The 26,840-nt window shown below is 43.1% G+C and overlaps 1 protein-coding gene across 1 annotated transcript in view; it reads left to right on the forward strand.

Annotated features, from left to right (window-relative positions):
• Positions 1-26,840, forward strand: part of dst (dystonin) — a 273,043-nt gene that overhangs the window by 227,959 nt on the left and 18,244 nt on the right. The window contains exons 76-88 of the mRNA XM_052150432.1: positions 2,937-3,065; positions 3,384-3,554; positions 6,213-6,368; positions 7,310-7,516; positions 7,835-7,954; positions 10,811-10,980; positions 12,542-12,701; positions 14,751-14,945; positions 22,636-22,764; positions 24,326-24,469; positions 24,857-25,045; positions 25,159-25,288; positions 26,782-26,840. The exon at positions 26,782-26,840 is cut by the window's right edge and continues 105 nt beyond it. Of these exons, the coding sequence (XP_052006392.1) occupies positions 2,937-3,065; positions 3,384-3,554; positions 6,213-6,368; positions 7,310-7,516; positions 7,835-7,954; positions 10,811-10,980; positions 12,542-12,701; positions 14,751-14,945; positions 22,636-22,764; positions 24,326-24,469; positions 24,857-25,045; positions 25,159-25,288; positions 26,782-26,840 (1,959 nt within the window). The remainder of the gene's footprint in view (positions 1-2,936; positions 3,066-3,383; positions 3,555-6,212; positions 6,369-7,309; positions 7,517-7,834; positions 7,955-10,810; positions 10,981-12,541; positions 12,702-14,750; positions 14,946-22,635; positions 22,765-24,325; positions 24,470-24,856; positions 25,046-25,158; positions 25,289-26,781) is intronic.

Genomic DNA, 26,840 nt, shown 5'->3' on the forward strand with positions numbered 1-26,840 from the left:
GTTGGAGGGACGGGCTCTACCGCGCCCTTGGCTAAGAGGGTCGTGATTTCGAGGGCAAACTGAATTGCGTAACCGAGTCGAATGGTCCGGTGCAGCCAGCGTGATGCGTTGGGAAGCGAAAGCCACGCTTCCCAGCTCTACGCTAGGGGCACCAAAGGGACGAGTATTTTGGACGTACCTGGCGGGGCCTCGAAGCGGGGCGGAACAGGTAATGCAGCATCGGGCGGCTTCGTTGCGGCCTGAGGCTGAGGTGCTGAGAATAGACTCAAAGCACTTACCTTGCTCCGCGCACCCGGCAGGGGGCGGGTTTGTGACTGAGGAGGAGGTCTGATGCTGGCGTCCTCTGGACTCGTCTGAACCGGCCGGCCGGGGGACAGTCGTGGGCAGGCGGAAGGCGGGATCGCTGCGTCCGGTGTACCGGGACTGCCGTAATCTGAAAGCAGATTGCCGTGAGAACGGCATTTGCGGGCCAGGTGACCCAGAGGTAAAGGAAATAGCTCTATTATTGAGAATGTGGAAAATACCACCTCCGGAGCTAACGTCTCGGTCTCTGGGTCGGTCGTCTCAGGAGCGCCTGGGAGCCTTCCGGGTCCTCGAGGGGTCCGTGAGACGAGGGGGCGTCTTCTTTCTGCGGGGAGCTCAAATGGCCGAATGGAGCTGGGAGACTGGAGAGTTTTGAGAAAGCGTGCTTTGTCTACCTCCTGTACTACGACCAGATCCAGTCCATTTGTTATGTTTCTGGACCACGAGGGTGGACATCGCCTGTCCGAGTGCAGTTCCTGCAGCACGTCAAGAACAGGACTACCCAAGTGCAAATCTTGAAGTGCCTTGGCCCGGTGGACTTGCAGGGAGGGGCCATGGCATGCAGGGGGGGGCGGTCTGGGACCGTTCTACCGCCGAGGGTAGTGAGAGTGGAGGAGCGAGGAAGCTTGGCTCGCTCAGCTCGTCGTGCACGTCCGGGAAGGAACGGGGGGGGTGAGGCTGTGGGCGGCGCACAAGCCCGTGAATCATCAAGCCCGGGGAAGCATAGCGGATCTCCGTGCGTCAGGCTCAGACTGGGCAAGCAGACCCGTAGGTGGCGGCCCAGGCGAGTTATCCACATCCGATGCCGCTGTGATGCTCTCCGATGCAGCGATGTCGTCATCCAATGTCCGGGAGCTCCAGGGACCGGGCGGCCGGCCGTCAGGCGGACCGCGCTTATCCCGAGCTCGTGAGGGGAGCAAGCAAGCGTGCAGGGGGGGGCGGGGAGTTTCGAGCGGTTTTTACCCGGCGAAACGCAGCCCGCCATTATCCCGGGATCATCTTCATCGCTCGCGGCGCCTGCGTCAATCCCGTAGGAAGGAGGCGAGGAGCGGAGGGCGGCTGAAGTGGCTTTCTTCCTCACAAGAAAGCAGAGATCGCAACGCTGCTGCAGCTATGTTCTCAGGCTGAAAACATAACCCATTGGAGAGCATGCTCATCCCGAGCCCGGACGGAAAACAGCAAGCGTGCCGGGAGGCGGGGGGTTTCAAGGGGTTCACCCGGCAAACGCAGCCCGTCATTGTCCCCAGATCGTTTTCATCGCCCGCGGCGCCTGCCTCAATCCCGTGGGAAGGAGGCGAGGCGCGGGGGGCGGCTGAAGCGGCTCTTTCTCACTATAAGTGAAAGCCTATGACCGCAATGCTGTCATGGCTATGTTTTCGTACTGAAAACATAGACCATTCATAAAAAACGCTGCCAGCGTGTTTTGCAACCCAGGTACGCCAGGCGGTTTTTATGACCGTCAGAGGTGGGGAGAAATCACCGCCTCCAAAAACTACACAGGGGCGGAAAGGCATCTTCAGAAAGACGTGTCCTGAAAAGGACGTTCAACGCCACTGTGTTTGCTCTTTTAGAGAAATTTACTGTTTTAAGGAAAATAACTCTTTTAATATACACAGTGTGTATGTGTGTCTGCGCTGTCGAAGTGCTCAGGGGCAACAATGCACGCCGTGCAAAGTGAAGGAGAAAGCCACTGTTGTGCGCCGTCAAGATCCAACAGCATGCAGATCGTCAGAGGAAACAGGAATGTTTTATAGTGGTGTGTAAACTCGCAGCAACTGCAGACAGACCATCGGCTCCGAAGAAATTTTCTGAATGAACTCCCGTATTTGCCCCGCTTAAATACCCGTATGTCCGGGAGCGGGGTATGCAAATACTGACTGCCAACTCCCATTGGCCCTTTTCAATAGATCAGAGGTGAATATCGGCTCAAGAGAGACCCCTAGTGTCGCTTCTCCGACACAACGTGGAGAGAGCGACAGAAGGGGAACTGAATGGTACCAAAAATAGTCTTAATTTTTTCAAGCCAAATATACTTGATAAGACCTGGACATGATCTTGGGATGTCTCTTGAGATTCATTTACTAACTTGCATGTGCAAAATTACATTATTTCAATATTTCAACTCATGCCATGACCCTGTAAAGCCGATAAATTAAAACTTAACTTTCACTTGTTTACATAGAGGGAAATCTACCCACAGTAATTGCACAGGTAGCACATTACCATATAAGTTCATCCACCTAGAAAAGTAGTTCCACTACTAAAAGTACAATAAGGACAAAGTTCAGCTCAAATAACACCCATTTTTTGTATGGAAGAATTCATGTATCATATGGAAAAATAAATCCTTACAGCTTTGACCCATAGACTTCCACTGAACCTGGAACACTCAAAAAAAAAAAAAAAAAAAAATAGATAGGTAAATCATGGTTTAATTATTGCTGAATAAAAAAGAACAACAGTTTATTGACTCTGCTAACTCTATTTTCAAACCCAGACACCATTGTTCTTGTTTCGTGCCATTTTTAGAGACTAATAATGTTTGTGATGATTAAACCCAGCACTTGCTCCTGCGGCCGGCAGTAATGAATGTGTGCACCTATTGTTGTAACGCTGGCTGTTCTGTGTTCTAGGCTCAAGGTTTCCATGGTGAGATTGAAGACATGCAGCAGTGGCTGAAAGGAACGGAGCGTCAGCTGTTAGCATCAAAAGCCCTTGGTGGCTTACCAGACACTGCCCGCGAACAGCTTAACACCCATCTGGTGTGTGTTTAATACTATCAGACATCTGACACATTTGGCAATCTTGTATCATTTTGCAAAGATTGTGATCTTTACATTCAAGCATTTGTTAATTGAGAATTTGTTTGCTCAGTTTGGATAATCTTTAGAGAATGTTTATCATGGCTCTATCTGGTTGTATGAAAGTGCAAAAGCAAAATGTCTGTCCATTTATAGACTTGGAGCGCTTTTTTAAAAGCAAACATTTATGCTCAAATCAGAAATGTCTTGAGTTATCAAAAATAACTCTCTGAATAGTAATTATATCTCAGGTTGTCTTTAATCTGTGTGTGTTTATAGGAGCTGTGCAGTACATTAGAAGCCAAAGAGGATATTTACAAGCAACTTCTTCACCGAGGCCAACAGATTTTGGTACTTACTCCTGAAGGTCAAGACAGCACCACTGAACTGGACCTGCATAACCTGCAGGAAAAATGGGAGTGTGTGCAGGCCAAAGTGGCAGAAAGGAAGGTGAGAGAACAGGCAGCATCTGAATTCCTCCCTGTACTCTGTGTTGTGTATGTTCTTCTGTCAGTTTGACATCAGCTGGCTGTTGGGTTAGACCCCAAGTGCTAATTATGTTAATCTAGCTGTGATATCAGATCTGTGAGCTGTTGTACTTTGAAGATTTTATGAGCCTGAATCAGTTATAAATCAGTACACAACAAAGTAGGACTGACTGTGGACAGGCACTGTAGAGTAGTTCAGCCATAATTATGAGTTCAGTCACTCTTTATTTGTTCCAAACCATGACTTACTTTCTTCCATAAAATAAATACAAATGAAAGTGTAGAGTAAAATGAAAATGACTGTTGGCGGTCAAGCTCCAAAAAGTGCACCATAAATACCTCATAAAGGTGGTCCATAGAAATTGTGTGGTATAAACCATGTCTTCTGAAGCCATTGGAGAGTTTTGTGTAAAAATTGACAAAAATTGTATTATTAAATGTTAAAAAGTTATTAGCTGAATAACAACTCTTGCTCTGAAATTGTAACCCTCCTATGGTATTTAAAAATGCACCTTACTTTGGTATTCGTTGTCATTTTTGACTGGAAGGGTTAGATGTGTAACCCTTTTTTTTAAAATTTTTTTATGATGATGATAATAATACTATTTCTTCTTCCTTGAATTAAGAACAATAAAATTATGCATTTCTTTTGGGATTTTATGCTATTTTGATATTTGTTATATGTACATTTCTAAATTTTACCATTAATTTGCATATACAAATAATCAATGTGTGTGTGTGTGTGTGTGTGTGTGTGTGTGTATGTGTGTATGTTCTGAATTGTGAGTGTGTTATTGCCTCACCCCTTCATTTTTGAGTGTGTGTGTTTAGCATTGTGACTGCTTTATTGGTTTTATTTGACAAGCGTAAAAAAAAAAAAAGCTCTGTGTTATAGTTTCACCAGTTCATTTTTGTGTGTATAAGTGTGTTTGTGTGTGAGTGAGTGTGCATGTTTTGCACTAAGGATGTTTTAGAGTCTCACCCGGTAATTTCTGTCAGTTTATTTTTCTGCATTGTGGCTGATTTATTTATTGCATTTTGCAGATAAAAAAAAAAAAAATCGCTATTTCTTTACCATTCATTTTCAATGGTTGATCAATTATGACTGCAAATACCAGAGTTTTTTTTTTTATTGACCAATTATTATTTAGTTATTGATTTGTATGTTCAGATGGCAAATGGAGGAAAAGTCACCAAGTAGTTTTTATTAAACAAGGGAAATTTATTTCGGTCAAATATGACCAAATACCATAGGAGGTATGTGCGTAATATGTGCGTACACAAATGCGATTTGAGAAGCACATTTGAGGTCAAGATTTTCAGCAAATTTGGGTCTGTTTATCTCACAAACTAACGTATGATTCATAAGACTTGGAATATATCATGTGAGTCTTATGGAAGCTTTTATGGTACCGTTCTGACTTTTGTTTGTCTTGACAGCTCTTGTCACTATGAACTGTCATATGGAAAATAACCGTGTGAAGACTCGTCAAAATTTCCTCTTTTGTGTTACACTGAAAAAATAATGGCAGACAGGTTGAACATGAAGTTGAGTAAATAGTGGCAGAGTTTGTAATTTTGGGTGAACTGTTCCTTGAACGTTCAAATGAAGGCTTCAAATGTCCAGATCCGATCTGGCTCTGCATAGAATGATGTCACAGTGGTAAATTTATGTAAATTTGATTTAGCTAATTTTGCTGTGTAGAATCTGGAGAATTTGGTGCTTGCTTGGCAATAGGATTAAGACCACACAAGTTCTCATCAACTGTTTCCATAGTGAAGTCATCCTTTAAGTGTGCAGCTTTCTCAAATATACCTCAACACTTCTGGGCCAGTAATCGAACCACCAACCCTGCGATTAGTGGACAACCCGCTCTACCACCTGAGACACAGCCCAAGCACATTTAATGATATTCAAAAGCACTAAATATGCTTCTCATCTGATGCGCACGTCTGTATTTCACGTGAATGCGGTGTGCGCTGTCTTTGGAGCAAATAAGTGCGCATGAGTCCAGCAGACTTCTCGTTATTTGTGCTCCACCACAGACGGAAGAGACTATATATCGCATGACTATATTCACTCGTAACACAAGAAGGCTTTATTTTCATTGGATTTTTTATTTTTTTTTTTACTTTTGGATTATTTGCTTTGTTGCGTTGCTTTGAGGAGATCTTGACTTTTTTGTGGAAAGTTTATAATAATAATAATAATAATATTGGTTACCAACCAATATTAAATTGTTTTATTTTTTATTTGACTATAGGCCTATTTATCCAGTTCCAAATAAAGAGAAAATTATATAAGACCTTTTTTTCATTCATTCTGTATTTGATTCACTGACTGGGTTTTCCATATTTCACTGACTGGGTTATTTAAAATATTAACCATTTTTAATTGATTTTCCAAAAATTACTATATCGTGATATACATCATTATCCATGTGAGGACCAACACAATCATAGTTAAACTTGAGACATCTACATAAATGAGATCTTTGTGATGCCCATGAGGACAAAAGCTTCAGAAAGGGACAAAATGTCAAATGGCTTACTTGAAGTTGTCTCTGCACATAAAATTGGGATAAGGAAAGTATTTTAATGTGTGTGTGATGGCCCTTAGGTGAAACTGGAGGAGGCTCTGGCGATGGCCACAGACTTCCATAACTCACTGCAAGACTTCATTAACTGGCTGACTCAAGCCGAGCAGACCCTCACTATGGTATCTCCTGCCTCTCTCATTCTGGAGACCATCATGTTCCAGATAGATGAGCATAAGGTCAGTGTTCTCTCACATCAGGATGGATTCATCCTTTCACTCGTGGTCACATTTATTTATGCTTAGAGTCTATTAACACAGAGCAGCGCAGTTTGCTGTACTTTTAGTTAGCAGACTCCAGTTTATTGCACACTACCAGTAAAGTTGTAATGTGGTTGCATAGTTCTTTCAATGAGTCAACCTGCCACTTAGATTTTGGGAAACAAAATGTTGGCAATTTGGTGCCATTTTAGTGCCTTTCTATCTCAATACTGTAGAAGGCTTGTTTGGAAAATCTTAATTAAGCATTATGTTTACATATTGTTTTGATTTCTTTCCTAAAATGGAAATAAATGCATTTTGACAGGAAAATAAGTGTTTATAGAGTCACATTTCAGCACTTTCGAAATCTGGGATTAAATGTGATAAAATATGAAAATGAATTGCAATTAAATATTTTAATCTACTGACATCACTAATAGATAGATAGATATTCTATATGTAAATATATACTGTACATGTGTATTACAGTAGGTTGTTATTTTCAAATATATAGTCCCCACACTTTTGTGTTATTTCATAGTTTTGATTACTTTGCTATTATTCTAAAATGTGGGAAACAGTAATAATAAAAAAATAGTAGGAGTGTTGTGATGTTCTAAAGTAATTATATCAATATTACGTCAAAGCAGGTTGCAAAACACTTCTAAAGAATCCATTCAATTCAGATTGCAATTCAGTCTGGAAAACCTAGTCTGAAAGTGAATGAATTAAATTGGTTCCAACCATATCATCGCAGTTCAAAATAATAGGGCAAACTGGGCCACATTCTGAAAATCATCTCAATGTCAAAAAGTGGCCAGATTAAATTTAATTAACTGCAGTATTTGTCTAACTCCCTGAGGTTGCTGACACAGCTCAGTTTTTGTTTTTTTTACTCTCTGTACACTGGCTGTCTTAAGGTGTTTGTGACGGAGGTTAATTCACACCGGGATCAGATCATGGATCTGGATAAGACAGGAACACACCTGAAGTACTTCAGTCAGAAGCAGGATGTGGTGTTGATCAAGAACCTGCTGTTGAGTGTTCAGGGCCGCTGGGAGAAGGTCGTGCAGAGGTCATTGGAGAGAGGACGCTTGCTCGACGATGCCAGGAAACGTGCCAAACAGGTGCGGAAGCTCTCCTGCGCTAAAACTGAATTAAAGCCATTGTTTTGCTTTTTAAAGCACATGTTTGCCAGATTTCTGTTCCAATCAGTATGCTGCTTGGTTGAAATTGAATCCTGTCTGAATTAAAGACAAAGTTCTCCCAAAAATGAAAAATTTCATTATTTTCAAACCCAAACCACATTAGGGTAAATAAACAATGACAGAATTATTTTTTGGGGGGGTGAACATTTAATTTAGGACAGGACAAGAAAATGCTGCTGTATAATACACTGATTTCTACACAGATGAAAGGGATTCTCATGGCCTTGTCTTTTGCAGTTTCACGAGACCTGGAACAAGCTGATGGAGTGGCTGGAAGGGTCAGAGAGAGCTTTGGACTCAGAGCTGGAGATCGCCAATGATCCTGACAAGATCAAAATGCAGTTAGTCCAACACAAGGTGAAAGACACTTTTCCCTCTGAACACATATTAATCTTTGAGGTTCCTGCTGACACCATGTTTTTATCCCCCATGTGTGTATTTGAAACATCTGACAAGTGCTGGTTAACTGGCTAAAGTGCTGGTAAAGATGTGAATCACAATACCAGGTGGTGTCTGCCTTTATGGTTATTGTGTTTTTCATTGACTGTGAGTCACAAAGAAGCACCATCCTGTTCTGTATGCCAATTATAGTGATTATAGTAACACTGTTTAAGATCTGTGTCCAGAAATGTTTCATAATGCATCCATGATGGATGTGGGGCTTGCTTTGTTCACACAATAATCTAGAGGTGTAGTAACCTTAATAATTAGGGGGGACATATCTCTCACTTTTAGAGAGGAATAAACTCTTCCCTCCACTTCTTAGGAAGTAACCATTATATTTGAACCCTTTAATGCGTGTTTTTTTGCCAAACATTATTACATATGTTATTACAAAGTTCAGCCATGAAACTCTATGTGGCGCAAGCTGATCGTTTCTTTGAACTTGTTATCTGTTAGCCAGTTGGCTTGCACACATGTGACATGTTAAGCCAATAGGCTCACATGGTGTAAGCTGATTGGTCCTTTGGCATGTAGTCAGGTAGCCAATGAACTTAAGTCTCTCTTTGTGGAACATTTAAATTGCTTAGTTTGGCAGAAAAGCTGGTTTTTCTGCAGCACATTGCAAGAGCTTTTCTCTGAAACCCACCTCTAGATCTGGTCTAGATCTGGAACATGGAGATTGTATATACATGGGGATTGTTTGCATGTCTAATTGTTTGTGCAGCAACATGTCCTACATGCACGATGTGGCATGTCTTGCTTTTGGTCTAGCTGTGCGCAGCAGCAGCTTGTCCACATGCATAACTAAATATGTATGTCTATTTTATAGCAATATCAAGTCTCAGTACTTGTTCTGCAGCAGCAGCAGCCTAACAGATGTAGTCTGCCAACACCTATATCCCATCAATATGTCATACCCACATTAACATTTTAAATCTTTCCAAGAGTTGTCATGGCTGAAATGATAGAACAGGATTTATCACTTCCATGCTAAAATTGTATAAGATGCAACTGGTTGTCAAACGCATATTGAGCTACAAATAACACATAAGCTACACAAATACTACACATATGTATTTCCACAGGAATTTACTGAGTCTTAATAGACATACAACTTACAAAATGTCAGTAGTACACCCAATTGACAATGACCATACTGTTCATGTGTTGAACTTGCTATAGTTTACTTCCACATTGCTCATTCCACAATAGCAATGTGAAATGCAAATGTAAATGTAAAGTCAATCTCTGAAACAACAGCGCCACCTTGAGTTGCAAATATGTATAATATGTATGTGCACAATTCAACAACATTGCGTGGAAAATCAACATGATATAGTAGACATTTTTATGAAAATAGTACTTATTTGTATTGTAATAAACAAAAAGTCAGCTATCCTGTGATAGTAAACTTCAAGATATGAAATATTAATAAAAATATGACTTATGAAAGTGCAAATATATATTGCTACACATGTTGTGTCACAAACAACCCTGTACACTTAGAAATCAATCAGTTCTAATTTGTATTTTATTTTTATAAAATACACTTTGTTGCAATTTAGCCTTTTTTTCTCCCCAATTTGGAATGGCCCAATGTGCTCTAAGTCCTCATGGTGGTGTAGTCCCTCAATCCGGGTGGCGGAGGATGAATCTCAGTTGCCTCCGCGTCTGAGACCGTCAAGCCGCATATGTTATCAAGTTGTTGAGCGTGTTACCGCAGAGATATAGCGTATGTGGAGGCTTCACACTATTCTCCGCTGCATCCACACACAACTCAACACATGCCCCATGTGTTTTTATTTGACCTGTTACTCATCTGAGGTTACATAAAATCATAATCGTGTGTGCAGATTGTGTCTAGTAGTGATTTTGTGGGCATGTTTCCTGATCTGTATCATTTCTTTAGTGAATTGAGGACTAAACCAGCACACACAGTATGTGTGCATAAAGAACCACTCTAAATGACTTCCCCACTGAATAGACGAGCTAAAGGCTAATACTGCATTAGAGCAAAACCTGCATTTTAGATCTGTGTATTGTGATGAATAGGTGATAGAAGAACATTTATTTTTCCTAGTAGTTGCTGACATTAGCTAACAGATTTAGCAGGGACATAGAGCAAATAGAGCCTGAATTACAGACTTTCAAAGATGGGATACAAATAAATGAATTAAATGTATGTTTATCATCAACAAGATCATAAAGTTACATATATTACATATATAAAATATACAATATTATATATGAATTACTGAAATATTGAAAAAATTTTGGGGAGATTTTCTGCTAAATGAGACCAACATTTTGCAATTAGTCCACTGTCTGTGTTCAGACGGCAGCCAAAATATACAGCAGTATACAGGGTTTAACTGTGATGAGAACATTTTTTGGATTCTCTCCACCATTCAGTTTTTGTCGTTACTTTCAAAGTCCCGTAATCCTTTGTAGAATTTTATTTGTGAAATACTTTTATGGTGAAATCAGTCTACTCTGTCACAGTACATTTAAGAAATCTGCACCAGGAGTGTTTTTAAAGCAGGATATGAGTGGGCGCAGGGTTGTGTGAGCGCAGTGCTGTATAATGGTATGTAATTAACAGCTCAGCAGTGCTTCAGATGTTCTGATGAGTCAGACACAAACACAAGTGGCAGGATTTGATGACATCAGGCTTCCCGTAAGGCCTGGCGGGACACACAACCTTTAGCTATATTTGAATGACCCTGAGTGACCCTAGACCCCTGTTTTCTTGTGTTGGGGGGCTTTCAGGAATTTCAGAAAGCTGTGGGCAGCAAGCATTCAGTGTATGACACCACCAGTCGCACGGGCCGAGCTTTAAAGGACAAGACCTCCTTGCAAGATGACAACCTAAAACTGGACGACATGCTCAGCGAACTCAGGGACAAATGGGACACAGTCTGTGGCAAATCCGTGGAGAGGTGCGTTTACTGGATGAATCTCGTGAAAATGCGTCCAGGTCATATTTCACCCCAAAATCTAGAGAAAAAATAGGAAATTGTATTTTACATAAAGAATATGAAGCCTATTTTTTTAGGGATTAAAAGCATTTTATTTAATTTTTTACAAATAAGCATGTTCCTCTCAAATTCTCATTACTGTAAGTCAAATTGTTTTTTTATTAATAGGCCTGTCAATCGGTACATTTTAATTTAATTTAATTAATTACATGGTATACTGATTAATCGCAATTAATCACATACCTAAATATTTGCTGAATAAGCCCCTCAAATAACAATAATTTTATATATAATTATTAAATAATTATAAAAATAGTAATAATAAATATATATATATATAAAAAATATATTATACAGTTAATTAAAATGTATTACATTCTTGTGGAAGAAGAGTTCATCATTGATAAGACAATACAAAAAGCGGCTTTAGAAAACAATGTATTGTTTATTACCATATTATTGATCATAAATCAATCATTGGCATACAGTTCACAGTAATCCATTTCACAAGTCAATTTGTCAATCAGTTTGTGATTTATTATGAGGGCTTGTTTAAGCACACGTCAATGTACACCTGCATCAGACGGATGCTTTTGGAGCTTTTTAGGTTGCTGTGTCAAGTTAAACAAAGTTTAAAATGTAGAAAAACATGAGATATTACGTCTTGAGATATCTGCGTTCGGATTTGCTCTCCATCAAGCTGTGTTTGAAGGCAAGAATGTGTTCTCATCTTGTGTTGTCTGACCTCGTCTGTATAAGTTGTGTATTGCCTATAAAGCTGGAGTTTCAGTTACTGCCCCCTGGAGAAAACAGGTGGTACCCCATGCTTGAATTGCTCATATGGAAGAAATATTCCTTATTATGGTCCGGGTACATGATAAATTGTGTTAATGTTTTTAACATGTTCTTTTTTTATACAATTAATCACACTGAGTTAATGCACTAAATCGACAGCGTTAATTAATAATTCATAATGGATTAAAACAAAATGTATTACAATAACAATGCTGTGAAAAACACAGTGATTTGTTTAAGTTAAGGTAAGGAAGATTAAAACATACTTTACTCTTATGTCAATAAATAAATATAAGCTATTTAATATTATTTATTTTTATTATTATTATTATTATGATAATGAGAATGGGGGGTAGGTTATGTTTTCAAAGTGAAAATAATTTCTCTATGCAAAAAAATCCTATTAGTCCTAAAAATAGGCTTAATTTTCTTTAGGAAAAATGATATTTCTTATGTTTGTCTTTCATTTTGGGGTGAAACATGAACCAGACTATTCACTCACTGTTGTGTTATTTATCTCACTCAAGTGCCACAAAAGACAAATCAAATCTACAACACCATGGCAGATTTGAAATGCAATTCTTAGGATTTAAATTGAACCTTTTTTTATAATCTGAAAGCCACATTTTTCATATTTAATGTAGAAATATGTGATATATGATTCATAAAGAAGGTCATAAAGAGGGATTTATGTTCCGAATATGGGTAATAACTATATGTTCTACAGGCAGAATAAGTTGGAGGAGGCTCTGCTGTTCTCAGGTCAGTTCACAGATGCTCTGCAAGCTTTGATTGACTGGCTGTATAAAGTGGAACCACAGTTAGCTGAAGATCAGCCTGTTCATGGAGACATTGACCTCGTCCTCAACCTCATCGACAGCCATAAGGTACCGTATATCCTCAAATTATTATTTTTTTACCAGTGTATTTATAGTAAACAGGGATAGAGGAGACCAGAAACGATAAGGAAAAGAACTGGCAACAGGATTGGGAAATTGTTGGAGCTGGTCTTGAGCTCACATAACCCACATGAGCATTGCAAAGCCATCACTGACATCCTCATGATTAGGGCTGTCACGATTTTGAAATTTGGCTGACGATTAATTGTCAAACAAATATTTGCGATTATGGTGATTCATTGTCTCTTTAAGGGCTTTCACGATTAATTGTCTCATAAATTGGCATATTTCTTAAGGTGCATGTATGCTTTATAAACTTATAAGAGCTTCACTATTGTGCTGATAGTAGTGATTTAAAGTGTATAAGTGAAGAAAGATGGTTTACTGTAGTCGTGCCTCTGATTTCAGAGCTTATGTTGCAAAAATGTCTTCAGAGCTGGTACATTTGATTTATTTATTAACGTTTGAAGCATTCTTAAAATATCCAAGTCTGCATTTTGAGCCTCTTGGTTGTGTTTCTGGTGCTCATGAACAGAAAATAACATCATTTTAGTATTATCAGTGTAATATAACAAACCCACTGCTTTCAATTGGAGGTGACAGGAGTGCTGGCAAGGCTAGAGTCACATCACAGCACATGTAAGCTGATGAGGTCAGTGATGATGACCTCATTTATGTTCAGAATCGAGATTTTGGCCTGATTTTAGCAGTATTCTGACCATGTTTGGTGCTGTTAAATCCATTTGTAAAAATGGGATCTAGGGCTGATGATGTAGCCAAAAAAGAAAAAATACATCTCGATGTTTTTCACCCTTTTGACAATATTCACTACAGGCTATATCTCGATACTTATGTGTCTACTCTGAAATACCCTAAAAAGGTAGCCTAAAAATGTTTCTTTTTCAGTGTAACCAACAGTTCAAACAATGATGTCATTATAGCCAAGTAGATTAAAACATGCAAGAAAAAAATACATTAACTCATGTTCTCCACAGTTTTTTTGTGTTTGTTTTACTGCTTTTGTGCATATAAATAAAACAAAATATAATTTTCATTGATATGCATTTAAATAAAATGCATAGTAATAAACAGCAATATTTTCCTGCATATGTTTTCACTAAAACATTGTAATACATGGAAATTGTTACGGCACAAAATAAATAATTCACCATGCGACCCACCAAGAATGAACCACATTATAGCGACCATGAGGAGGTTAACCCATGAGACTCTACCCTCCCTAGCAACCGGGCTTACGTGGCTGGAGTACGGAGCACTCAGCATGCCCTGGGTTTCGAACTAGCAAACTCCAAGGTGGTAGTCAGCGTCTTTTACCACAGAGCTACCCAGGCCCCCCAATCATATGCAATATTATCAATAGCTTAATTTCTCACCTGCAAAATCACTGTAAATACAGTACATCATGAACATTTATGAACATTCATATTTAATTCACCAAACCATCACAATCACAGAGTTCTGCAAATTCAGTGTCATATTTTTGTAATGATATGTAATGATTTTCTTTTATTATTTTGTTATATTTAGGCAATAATATCCAAAAGGCTGTTCAGAAAGCTTCTAAGTTCTAAATTATAATGCAGCATCGCATATATCCTTCGCAGAGAAGAAGACACTGTCAAAATGCACTGGGAAATGCTGTTAGAAACCCTCTAAAAGTTCATTCAGGAATGGTTTTGATAAAAATAGTTCTAATTCTAGACTAATTAAAAATGTACTATGTTGCCCAATATTTGTGTGTGCTATGTATTTTATGCAAGTTAGAGTATCGCTTTGTTACCTTGCTAATGTCAAACTCGGTTGAAATCAATCGTGTCAAGTCTCTCATTCGTTTGCATGGAGTTGCTGCCTGTGGTGTTCCGAAACAGTTACTTATGAGGTTCCTTCTCACTCAGGATGCTGCCTTAGAAAGTAGCTGCCTATGTAGGCAGTAGACATCAAAGCAGCTAGGTTTTGGAACAGAGGCATAGACAGCTGGAATTGCATTTGTTGAATGTGTTTTGTGCATGTGTTCAGGTTTTTCAGAAAGAGCTGGGCAAGAGGACGGGCAGCGTGCAGGCTCTGAAACGCTCGGCCCGTGAGCTGATTGATAACAGTCATGATGACTCATCCTGGGTGAAAGTTCAGATGCAGGAGCTGAGCATGCGCTGGGAGACCGTGTGCAGCCTCTCCGTGTCCAAACAGACACGACTAGAGCAGTCGCTCTGTCAGGTAAGACATGACTGACAGTTATGATGGCAAACACTATGAAAGGGGTAGTGCTTTCATTTTTTCCACTTATTTTTTGTTTTTCCATAAAACTATCTAATCATTATACTCTATTAGGCTTATATTCTATTTGATTAACCCTAATATAGTTTTGGGGTCACCGTGACCCCTTTTGAATTTTAATTATTTTAAAAACAGGTTTTCCTTCATCTCAGTAGCATGAGGTTTGGTGACTTAACCTACATTTGGTATGTATGCACACACACCGGATTCTGGTGGTGTGGTGGTGTGATAAAAAAAACTCCACATAGGAAATGAATGGGTGAGACGATAAAACGTATCGGTTACCTAACGTAACCTCGGTTCTCTCTAGATGAGGGAACGAGTATTGCGTAAGCTAGCTTACGCTACGGGAAAGATTCATCTTTTCTGAGATATTGAAGCCAAAAAATTATCCTTAATTTTTGTATCCATTGTCAACGCAGTGCGGCAGCTGCAGACCTTGAGCGGGCTAGCTAGCGAGCTCATAGGTTGCTCTGCGGCAACTGCTGCAGCCTATAGACGAGCTTGGGCGTAACTCGCGATCCAATGAGAGGCGCCCGCGCCACTGCATCAAAGCCCGCCAAAAGGGCGTGACTAGAGTGCATATAAGCTGTAGTTCGTAGGCTGGAACCCTGGTTTTCATTGACTGAAGCTGAAAAGTCGCCGCGGCGCTGAAAGCACGGCCGGCTACGCAATACTGCTCCTCATCTAGAGAGAACCGAGGTTACGCTAGGTAACCGACACGTTCTCTTACGAGAGGTTCTCTCAGATATGCGAAGCTAGCTTACGCTACGGAACCCATTGTCAACGCCGCGCGCCAAGCATCCACTGTATAAGCCCCAGGGAATTAAGGGGGACCCGGGGAGCCCTTATGAGTGGGGAAATAATATTTGGCCGGCAAGAATGCGGTCATTGATTGTGTAATACATAAGCACATAGTAGGACGGAACGACAGAGGGCGGTGCCGGTCTGTGTGGAATGTGTCCCATCAGTGCAGCTCACCAGGGGAGCTGTAGCGTATTAAACCGCTAGTAGTTTTGCCTGCAGAGCGGGCACTTCCATATTGTAAAATCTGACAAAGGTGGAGGGGAAGTCCATCCCGCTGCCACACATATGTCGTGAATGGAAATTCCGCTGGACCATGCCCACGAGGATGCCATGCCTCTAGTGGAGTGAGCCCTAATGCCCAACGGGCATGGCAGGTCTTTTGACGCCGTATGCAGCAGCAATAGCGCCCACTATCCATCTAGATAGTGTCTGTTTCGAGGCGGCGAGACCTTTGGTGCGCCCCGAACTAAACGAAAAGCTGCTCGAGCGCCTGAAAGCAGCGGAGCGTGCAGTATACAATCTCAGTGCTCTGACCGGGCAAAGGAGATTGGCGCCGCGTTCGCTATCCGGTGCTGGCAGCGCCGATAGGGAAATGACCTGTGCTCTGAAAGGAGTACCGATCACCTTGGGAACATAGCCGTGTCTAGGCTTTAAAATGACCTTGGAGTCACTTGGTCCAAACTCAAGACACGCAGCCTGACAGACAGCGCGTGAAGGTCTCCCACACGCTTGACTGATGACAGGGCAGTCAGAAAACGGTTTTGAGTGAAAGGTATTTCAAATCCACGGATTGAAGTGGTTCGAAGGGGGGCTTTCATAGTTTCGAGAACTATAGAAAGATCCCAGATAGGAACCGATGGGGGCGCGGGGTTCATCCTTCTAGCTCCCCTGAGGAAGCCGGATGACCAGCTCGCTTTTACCCCATGACTGGCCGTGCAGGGGTTCAGCTTAACGCCGCAACGGCCGCCACATACACTTTGAGCGCGGATGGGGATCTGCCCTCATCCAGCAGCTCTTGTAGAAATACGAGCAGCGACCTACACCCCACATGTCCGTGGGTCCAGGTCTCTGTCGGTGCACCATTTTGAGAACACAGACCATTTTGACGCATAGAGTCTTCTCGTGGAAGGGGCTCTAGCGTGTATGATGGTGTTTATTACTCCTTCTGGCAGAGCGACGGGTAGTCGCTGATCACCCACGCATGCAGCCCAGCTCTGGGTGGGGATGCCAGATTGTGCCGCGAGCTTGAGAGAGGAGATCTGCTCACTGGGATGGGCCACGGCGCTGTCAGTGACAGCTGCGTAAGCTCCGGAACCATGTCTGATTCTCCCAACGCTGGGCTATGAGGAGCACCGAGTGACGCTGCTTCCTGATCCTCTGCATTACCTGTGGCAATAGCGAGACGGAGGGAAGGCGTAAAGCGGGCGCCTGGGCCAGTCCTGGGCCAGCTGGCCCTCGCTGAGAAAAATACTGGGCAGTGAGAGTTCTCTTTGGACGCAAAGAGGTCTATCTCTGCTCTGGCCGAATAGGTGCCATAACGCCTGGACTGTTTGAGCTGCAGGGACCATTCCCCTGGGGAATATTGTCTCTGGACAGTCTGTCCGGGCCGCCGCTCAGGTGGCCTGGCACGCAGCGCCGCCCTCAGCGAGCGCAGGTGGCACTGGGACCAACTCAGTATGCGCTTTGTCAGATGGAAGAGGTTCCTGGATCTGACACCGCCCTGACGGTTTAGGTAGGATACCACAGATCTGTTGTCCGAACGACCAGGACGTGGTGACCCTGAATGACCGGGAGAAAGCGACGAGCGCCGCATCGACCGCTATCATTTCCAGACAATTTATGTGAAGGAGCTTTTCCTGAACTGACCATAGGCCAAAATCGAGAGCTCCTCGCGAGACCGCGCTCCAACCCGTGTTGGACGCTGCCTGTCGAGATGACTTTTCGGCGAGATACAGCTCCCATTGTCACTCCCCCGCTGATACCATTCGCCACTGTCCAGGGCTGCAGAGCTGATATGCAGGTCTGAGTCACCTTGATGGGCTGGCGCCTGTGGCCCAAGCCCGGCGAGACGCCGCTGGTGTTTAGCCAATGCTGAAGCGGGCGCATGTGCAGTAAACCCAGCTGAAGTACTGCTGCGGCTGAGGCCATGTAACCTAGCACTCTCTGGAATTTCTTCAGAGGCGTGAGGCTGTTCATCTGAAAAGATGCGCTAGTCGCTGAACACGGCGCGCGCGCTGTGTAGATAAGCGAGCCGCCATTGCCACGGAGTCTAGTTCTATTCCCAGGAAGGAAATGGTCTGACTGGGCTGTAGTGAGCTCTTGGTCCAATTGACTGCAAGACCCAAACTGTTCAGATGGCTGAGGAGAACTGCTCTGTGAGACAGAAGCTCCATATGTGACTGAGCCATAATCAGCCAGTCGTCCAAATAGTTCAGAATTCGCGAAACCCTGACTCACGAGGGGTGCGAAGCCAGCATCCATGCACTTCGTGAAAGTACGGGTGCTAAGGACAGGCCGAACGGAAGGACGGTGTATTGATAAACCTGGCCGCCGGGCTAATCTCAAGAATGGCCTGTGACGGGATTTATCTGAATCTGAAAGTATGCATCTTTCAGATCGAGAGAAATAAACCAGTCCCCTGGCGCATTACGCGCGAGGAGTTTCCTGATTGTAAGCATTTTGAACGGTCTTTTGCAAGCACCTTGTTCAAAACCCTGAGATCTAATATGGGTCTGAGGTCGCCGCCTTTCTTGGGAACAAGAAAATAACGGCTGTAAAGCCCCACTCGCTCAGAGAGGGTGGCACTTTTTCTATGGCCCTTTGCACAGAAGGCTTGTTATTTCTGAACGAAGCATGCACGCTAAGCTTCCGTGTTCACAGTGGTTTCGAGCCAGCTCTGAAGCGTGGGGGCGGCGATCGAACTGTAGCAAATAGCCCTGTTGTATTGTGCTTAACACCCACTTGGATATCCCTGAATAGCTTCCCACGCTTTGAAGCTGTAACGCTAGAGGGTGAATGGCCAATTCGCTCTGATTGCCGCACACAGAGCGCTGAACAAAATGTGTGAGCTGCGTTTAGTGTGTTCATGCATGATTGCTCGCAGACAGCATGAACAGGCTGTTTTGTGAGTGACTTCCGATTGGAATGAATGGGGAAAGAGTCACATCTGTTACGTGATGCGCAAGCATAGTCATGGGCACGGGACTTACACACAGAGGAATGGTTGCTGGCCGTGTAACAGAGCGGGCAGAGAATGGGCGCCAGACGCATTTGCGGGCGATTTATTGACTCTAGCGCCGAGCTGTTCAGTAATCGCTTTATGTGAGCGTGCTCTGGTGGGGACACGAGACATGCAGTGCTTGTGTGCAGAAGTGAACACTGGATTGTGGGCACATTTTCTACACATAGGGCTGGTCGTGTGACAGAGCCGGCAGAGAATGGGCGCTACAGACGCATTTGTGGGCGCTTTCATTGACTCTGACGCCGAGCGGTTCGTGAATCGCTTTATGAGAGCGTGCTCTGATAGGGGCACGGGATGTGTTATGCTTGTGTGTAGGGGCTAACACTGGGTTGTGGGCACTTTTTCTACACATAAGACATGTTTGCTCTTTACAAGATTTATTTGGGTCGCCGTGAAAACGGCGCTTGAGTGCAGGCAAGCGGGCAGTGTCACCGGCTTGTTGGCTGCTAAATTCACCACTGTAGTAGCCTGAGAGAAGGGACTGACAGGGGTAAAGCTTTGACAGTGGTCCGGCGGCGCGGACTGAGCCGCCGCTTGTTCAACACAGTTAGGAAGACTTCGGCTGCTCGGGTTTCAGCGCTACCTTAGATCGAGGCCCGCGGGGAGGCGGTCTGCGGCGGCTGTCTGAGCGCTGATCGAGGGCGGCCGCTCTGTCGACGCTGAGAAGTCTGGAGATTGTTGAACTGGGCGCTGTGAAGAGGCTCGTGCAGGAGGCTGATCACGTGAGCGCCTGCAGAGGAGCTTAGCGCGACGCCGCAGGAAGAGGTTCATGGCTTGGGTGGCTTTCTGGACTTCTGAGAAGCGGTCAACAATGCCACTCACCGCGGAGCCGAAGAGACCGGTTGGAGAGAGCGGTGCGTTGAGGAACGTGGAGCGCTCTGCTTCTCCCATGTCGGCTAGTGTTAGCCATAAGTGTCTCTTGGTCACAGTCAGCGAGGCCATGCACTTCCCTAGAGCTTGGGCTGCAGCTTTGGTAGCTGAAGGGCGCAGGTCTGTCGCGCCAGAGATCAGTAACAGCCTCTGGGTGCCTGCCTTTCTCATCCCACTCCGAAGAAGGTCTGCTTGTAGGATCTGTAAAACGGCCATAGAGTGCAGAGCAGATGCGCTTGGCCGGGCGGCGGAATAGGCGCTGCCAACATAGGGCGGAAGTCGCTCTGCAGGCCTTAGACGGAGCACAGGCTTGGAACGCCATCTCGCGGAGGGCGGACAAAGGTGTGCCGCTACCGAAGTCCTCGACCGGGGATGGAGGAGTAGCCTCTTCAGTGGCACCGCCCACCGACGCCAGAGAGGTGGAGACGTGTGAACGGGTCCTGGCTGAAAACGGAGCGCTCCACGACTTTGCAAGCTCCGTATGTAATTCCGGCAGGAAGGGAGCGCCCGGCCGCGGGTGTAGAGCGGCGATGGCTTTGAAGAAAGCAGCCGCCGAGTCTGTTGGGTGCCTGCTCAGGGGCGGTGACCACTGAGCCCGAGGCGGTCGACGGCCTGTGTGAGGAGGCGTGTTAACTCCCCTTCGACCCGGCGCCGGTCCTGCTGGATTCCTGGGCTGAGGAGGAGGCTTGGGAGCCTGTCCACCTCGCTGTCCGAGCCATGATGGAACAGCAGCCCTTATCCTCCGCTTCGCCATCCGAGATGGCAGCAGTGCGCCGCCGGGCGGCAACTGCGCTGGCCCCGGGGCGGGAGGGTGAAAGCGATGCTCGAGGGAGAGGCTCCGGCGAGGCAGTCGCCTCAACCACAGTTTCCGCAGCCTTTGTGAGCGGGCGCTTCTTCCTGCGCTGCTGAGGGTAGGCGGCGCGGCGGTTTCTGCTTTGATCGCTCGAAGTCGAGCCCGCAGGGTCGACATCGGTAGCTCCTCGCAGAATCGCATCCGCCCTCAGTGAGGGCGAAGCTCTGCGTGCCCCAGTCCCAGGCAGAGAGCGCAGATGATGTGGCGGTCTCCTGTGCTGAGAAGGGTGCGACATGAGGCGTAAGTGGAGCGAGGCATCTTGAAAAAGACGCCAGTACTTTTTGTGAATAGTTCTTGAGAACTAGCTTGCTTAATAAAAGGATACGCCGCCGGATGGCGTAGCTCGCAGGATGGCTGAAGGTGGCTGAGACGGCCGGCTTCTTCTAGCGCTGTCCACGCTTGCTAGATGCCCCTCAAACGGCGACGCTGGCTTCCAGGTCAGCGATGCGGAGAGCTTCGCTGAAGAGATGAAAATCAGGGTTCCAGCCTACGAACCACGCTTATATGCACTCTAGTCACGCCCTTTTGGCGGGCTTTGATGCAGTGAGCGCTGGACGCCTCTCATTGGATGCGAGTTCGCCCAAGCTCGTCTATAGGCTGCAGCAGTTGCCGCGAGAGCAACCTATGAGCTCGCTAGCTAGCCCGCCAAGGTCTGCAGCTGCCGCGACTGGCGCTGATAATGGATACAAAAATTAAGGATAATTTTTTGGCTTCAATATCTCAGAAAAGATGAATCTTTCCCGTAAGCGTAAGCTAGCTTACGCAATACGAGAGAACCTCTCGTAAGAGAACCGAGCTTTTTTAAAAAAAAAACATTTTTTAAATAACATAAAATGCAGAACACACAAAAACATACAGAAATGAAGGGGTGATACTATAACATATCCAACGCTGAATGCACGTGCTCCACACACACACACACACACACACACACACACAATCAAACACAGGAATGAATAGGTGAGACTATAACAGAAAGCATTTTTTATAGAATTTATCAAATAAAATCAGCCACAATGCAGAACACACACAGAAATGATGGGGTGAGACCATAACACACGCTACACACACACACACACATACACACACCAAAGTATGAGTTTGAGACAGTTGACCATTTCCTTTGCCAGTTTTCCAGTGGTCAGTTTGCTACAACCAGGCGAATGAGTGGACCTCTGCAGCCATCTACTGGTTATAGTTGTAATTTCATGTAATAAAAAAATTAAATAAAAAATATGTCCAGCAAATGTCAGCAATCTGCCCCTAATGCATGACACATTTTTTCCTATTTTCTCCATGAATGAAATTGAGAAATGTAGATCTTCACTGAAGTGAATGTAACATAAAATGTTCTTATTTAATATGAAAATGAATGATGTAGTTTTGTGGTTTAGAGGTAAATAAGCACAACTTTAGAGTTTTTAACTTAGTGAAGTATTACATTTGTTTAAAAAGAAAATACAAGTTTACACATTATTGTATACTATGAGAGCGCACCCATAACGAACAGAGTATAAGGGTTCATTAAATCAGCATTTCATGAAATTCATTTAATAAAATAAAGTATTGACTTACAGTTCTAATAAATAAGAAATGTTTTTCAAAAAGATAAAGTAAATAAGATAAATTCATTTGAGAAACAAAAGATGATTATTTTAGAAAATATATTTGTTTGTTTTTTATACTTGTTTTAGGCATAAACCTTAATAAACTTTTTAAAATGTATTCTCAATGCAAGAAAAAAAAACACTATATTTGCTGTTCTTTATTTGTTGTCATCATATTTAATTTTTATGCAGGTTTAAACAGATGACAATGGCTTTAGTAGAGGATTATTGTTTTTCTACACTGTTTTTCAGGCTGAGGAGTTCCACTCCACCGTTCATATTTTACTGGAGTGGCTTGCAGAGGCAGAACAGAGCCTCCGGTTCCACGGCTCTCTACCTGATGATGAAGAAGCTCTCCACACTCTCATTGAACAGCATGAGGCAAGTTTCCCAGACCGAGGACAAACAATTCACTCAAGACAAATGAATCACTGTGACATTGACCTTGTAAAAACCTCTCACTAACAACAGTATACCATGGGCAACAGTATTTTCCCTAGTTATCAGATGAACTAAAACAAAACACCTTTAAATCTAAATGCTTGTGATATGCTTTCTTTCTCAGCTGTTCTTCTTTTATTAGCCCCTCTTCTGATGTAAAGTGGTGATCTGTAGCATTCTCTCTCTGTGTCCAACTGAGAAACAAATGCCATACATGGCTGTCAAGTCTTTATTAACTGCTGCCTGCCAGGAAAGAGTTCACCCCGGAACCTCATTTTTCTGTACTGTTTCTCATATTCAAGGTCAAAAATAGTTTGCTCATAATCTGCATACTTTTCCAGAGACATTATTCATGTTCTCAGATTGAAAGTTGATGGAAGGAGATTTTGTGGCTTCACTTCCAGGTGCTAAAGGACAGCGTTGGGAGTAATGTGATACAAGTAGTGATAGATATATTAGCCAGTAACTAATTACAAGTAACATAAGTGATATGACCAATTCAATATTTTGAACATGTAAAGTAACACATTATATTTTAAACGAACACTGTGATTCAGAGTTAATTTGTCATATGAGTATGTGTTATTTATTTATTGAAAGATTGATTTTTACTGACATACAGTTAAAAAACTTTCCTTTTTCCCATCACATAGGAATAGAGACACCCCTGTAGACATGCAATGTTGATTATAATGTGTCCTAGTTTTGTTATATCATATCACAATGTTCACTGGTCATGGCGGGCCAAACGTGTTTCAGCATTGAAAGTATTTACATTATTTTGAATGAATCAAAGGAAAGAACAAGGGTATTGTCATTGCATGCAAATGTGTCAGGGGACAAACACGTTGTCACGTCCACACTCCGCTCTCTCTCCCCGGGCTATTAATCACCCACACCTGATCCAAATCCATCGCACATTACCTCACCTCTATAAATCCTCACCCCGCCACTCCATCCACGTCTAGTCTCCGCCTGGAAATCTTAGACACACCTGCTCATCTGACTTCCCCAGAGAAGCTACACTTTCACCTGTTAATCCCACATCCACGATATTTCCAAGTGTCATCATCGTCCTTCGACTTCCTGGAGTGGCGATCCACCTGTATGCTCCCTGTGGACACAAACTCTGTTATTGCCAAGCTAAGTTCTATACTCCTCGCATTTCTGTTGACTTCAGTATCTCCAATAAAGCTCCCGCATCTGGGTTCAACCTGTCCTCTGTGTGCGTGACACATATCCACATCTTAAAATGTCACTTTAAATGTAAAGACAGCATAAAGAGCTGCAAGCCAATTATGCTTCATGTTGCATTACTTCCCATAAAAATCAACAATTATTAAAAGTAACAGACATGTAACATTACTTTAAAAGTAACTTTCTCCAACACTCTTTCTGAGACATTCCTGACTACAGATCTTGAGTGGGGGGGAAGCAATAGGATAATGGTGTAAAAGCTGCCAATTACTAATTGAATTGCCATCTACTTTGATCTATGCAGGAGTTTATGAAGAAGCTGGAGGAGAAGAGGCTGGCCCTGAATAAAGCTACTTGCATGGGAGAGGCCATCCTGTCCATCTGCCACCCGGACTCCATCACCACCATCAAACACTGGAACACCATCATTAAAGCACGCTTTGAAGAGGTCAGTCTATTTCCAACAGTTCTCTATGAATCAAAAACTCACATACGTTTGACCAGAAGCACCGCATAATATTGATGTATCATCCATTTGAATAAAAGTAGTTGAGTTTGAAATCAACTCTGTATTGAGAGTTAATATCATCTTTGTCTCATGTAACCAGACATATGGCATAAAGTTTGGTCCACATTACAGTTTATTCTTGCCAAAATCGTAGTGTTCCCTTACTCTCAGAAGTTGCGGAAAATCAGCCAGTCACTTTCGAGCTGGCCAGATGAAGAAAGCATTCTCCAGTGTTGCATGCTATATACATCATGCTGAGAATCAAGCAGTCTGAGGCTAGTTCCATCTATTAGTATGCTAATCAGATGTATTGTATGTCCATGTCAGGTAACTGCTTGGGCTCGTCAGCACCAGCAGAGACTCTCCAATGCACTGGCTGAACTGATGTCCACTCAGGAACTTTTGGAGAATTTATTGAACTGGCTCCAGTGGGCTGAGACCACCCTTGGTGAAAAAGACAAGGAGCCTCTCCCTCAAGAGTTGGAGGAGGTTAAAGCGCTCATTGCTAAGCACCAGGTACCATCAGAGGCTATATGAAGAGCTCAATGTAATGTCAATACATTAAGTAGACACAGGATTTGTGGTATGCATTGTATGGACAAGCTGTATATGTCTTTGTTGTGTAATAGACTTTCATGGAAGAGATGACCAGAAAACAACCAGATGTGGACAAGGTCACCAAAACTCATAAGCGGAAATCTACAGCGTATCCCCCGGTTCAGTCTCATATACCTGTTCTGGAGAAAGGACGAACTGCAAGTGAGTATCACCATCCAAGCTGATCTTTCTCCCTAACATATTGTTTCCACCATGTTCCGCCTTTCAGTTGCCAGTCGCTTTATTGGGAAAGATATCGCCTGATAGATACTGTAGAATGTGTATGTGCATTAGCTGGGCCTGCATGAAAAATACAGTTTTTATGCCTAATTTGAGCCAAAAAAAATCTTTCCAAGTTTTTTTGGTGACTTGCCATATGTTATATTGAAACGTAATCTTCACAAACAGATTTGTAAATTCTGTTTTTTTTTCCGGGGCAAGATTAGGTTAGGGGTTATGGGTCTGCGTTAGGGCTAGGAACAAGGGTAAACTTTTAGCCTTGGAAGTTAAAGGGTTGGGGTGGGGTTTTGGGCAATGAATATTGTTTCAAGACCAATAAATTATGTTGATTCTGGAACACGTCGTACAGTACTTGGCTATATGCTTTGCGTATAGATCAATGCAAAGACCAAGTGTAGCCTATTGGTTAAAGATCCATAGGTTATTGTTTAAAATCCCTCAATAGGTGATATGAGCTATTACCAATTGCCAGATCGTAATGAACCCACATCTCTACCTCTACCTCACTGATTATGTACTTACATTCATGGGTTCTGGGACAAAATGTATGGGTTGGCCCCCCTTCCCTTGAAGGTGCGGTTACATTTGCACTGTGAAATTGGAAACAAACGAATTGCCAAACAGCCTCTTTTTAGTGCTCCACTTTACACTCTGGGTGAGTTAAGTTAAAAGAAACTTGCTGCTAAAATTATATCCTTGTAAATATTCAGTGTAGCTGTGTATGAAGCACTGCCCACACAGAGATCACTGCCAAACCAGACAACTTTCTATTGGTCAATGTGGCAAATGTTTGTATCTAAGTTCACCAAACTTAAACTTCACACAAAATGAAAGAAAATTCTTCGCCACCGGAAATCCATTGAGATGACTGTATTTCAGTTAACCCAAACCCCAAGCCTAAACCTATCTGTCTGTGTAGTACTAATGTAGTCTTAGAAAGAAGATGCAAACTCTGAATCACACTTATCAATAGTTATGTGGATGTGATTACTTTCTGGTTTCTGTGGGTTGCCCCACATAAAAAGGTGAACACATTTGAAAATGATGCAAAGATATCTGATGGGAGATGGCGCTGTTTAGTAACTTGACAGAATGGGGTTAATATCAGGGTACTGGATCATGTCAGGTTTCTGTGTGATCACGTTGGCTGACTAGCCTGCCTTTACACTGTCTTTCCTACACCTTTGTACTAGCTCTTACCCTTCATAACAATAATGGAACTGTGTATTGTGGCAGTTCTTGTGGTACTTCTTAGGATGAATCACTTATTTGTGTATCTGTTTAGAACATTGTGTAAACTAAACAACAAATTTTGAGAAGCCTTAGACAGAAACTTCATTAGCTTGAGTGCACCAATGTTGTTATCGCCTGTTGTTTACAAATGATTGATCAAGCATTTTGTTGTTGGTTAACAGGAAAGAGATCCCCAACACAATCTATGTACACAGCAGCATCTCAAGCACCGATCGAGAAT

Source organism: Xyrauchen texanus, chromosome 20, assembly GCF_025860055.1.
Source record: "Xyrauchen texanus isolate HMW12.3.18 chromosome 20, RBS_HiC_50CHRs, whole genome shotgun sequence".
Lineage (NCBI taxonomy): Eukaryota > Metazoa > Chordata > Actinopteri > Cypriniformes > Catostomidae > Xyrauchen > Xyrauchen texanus.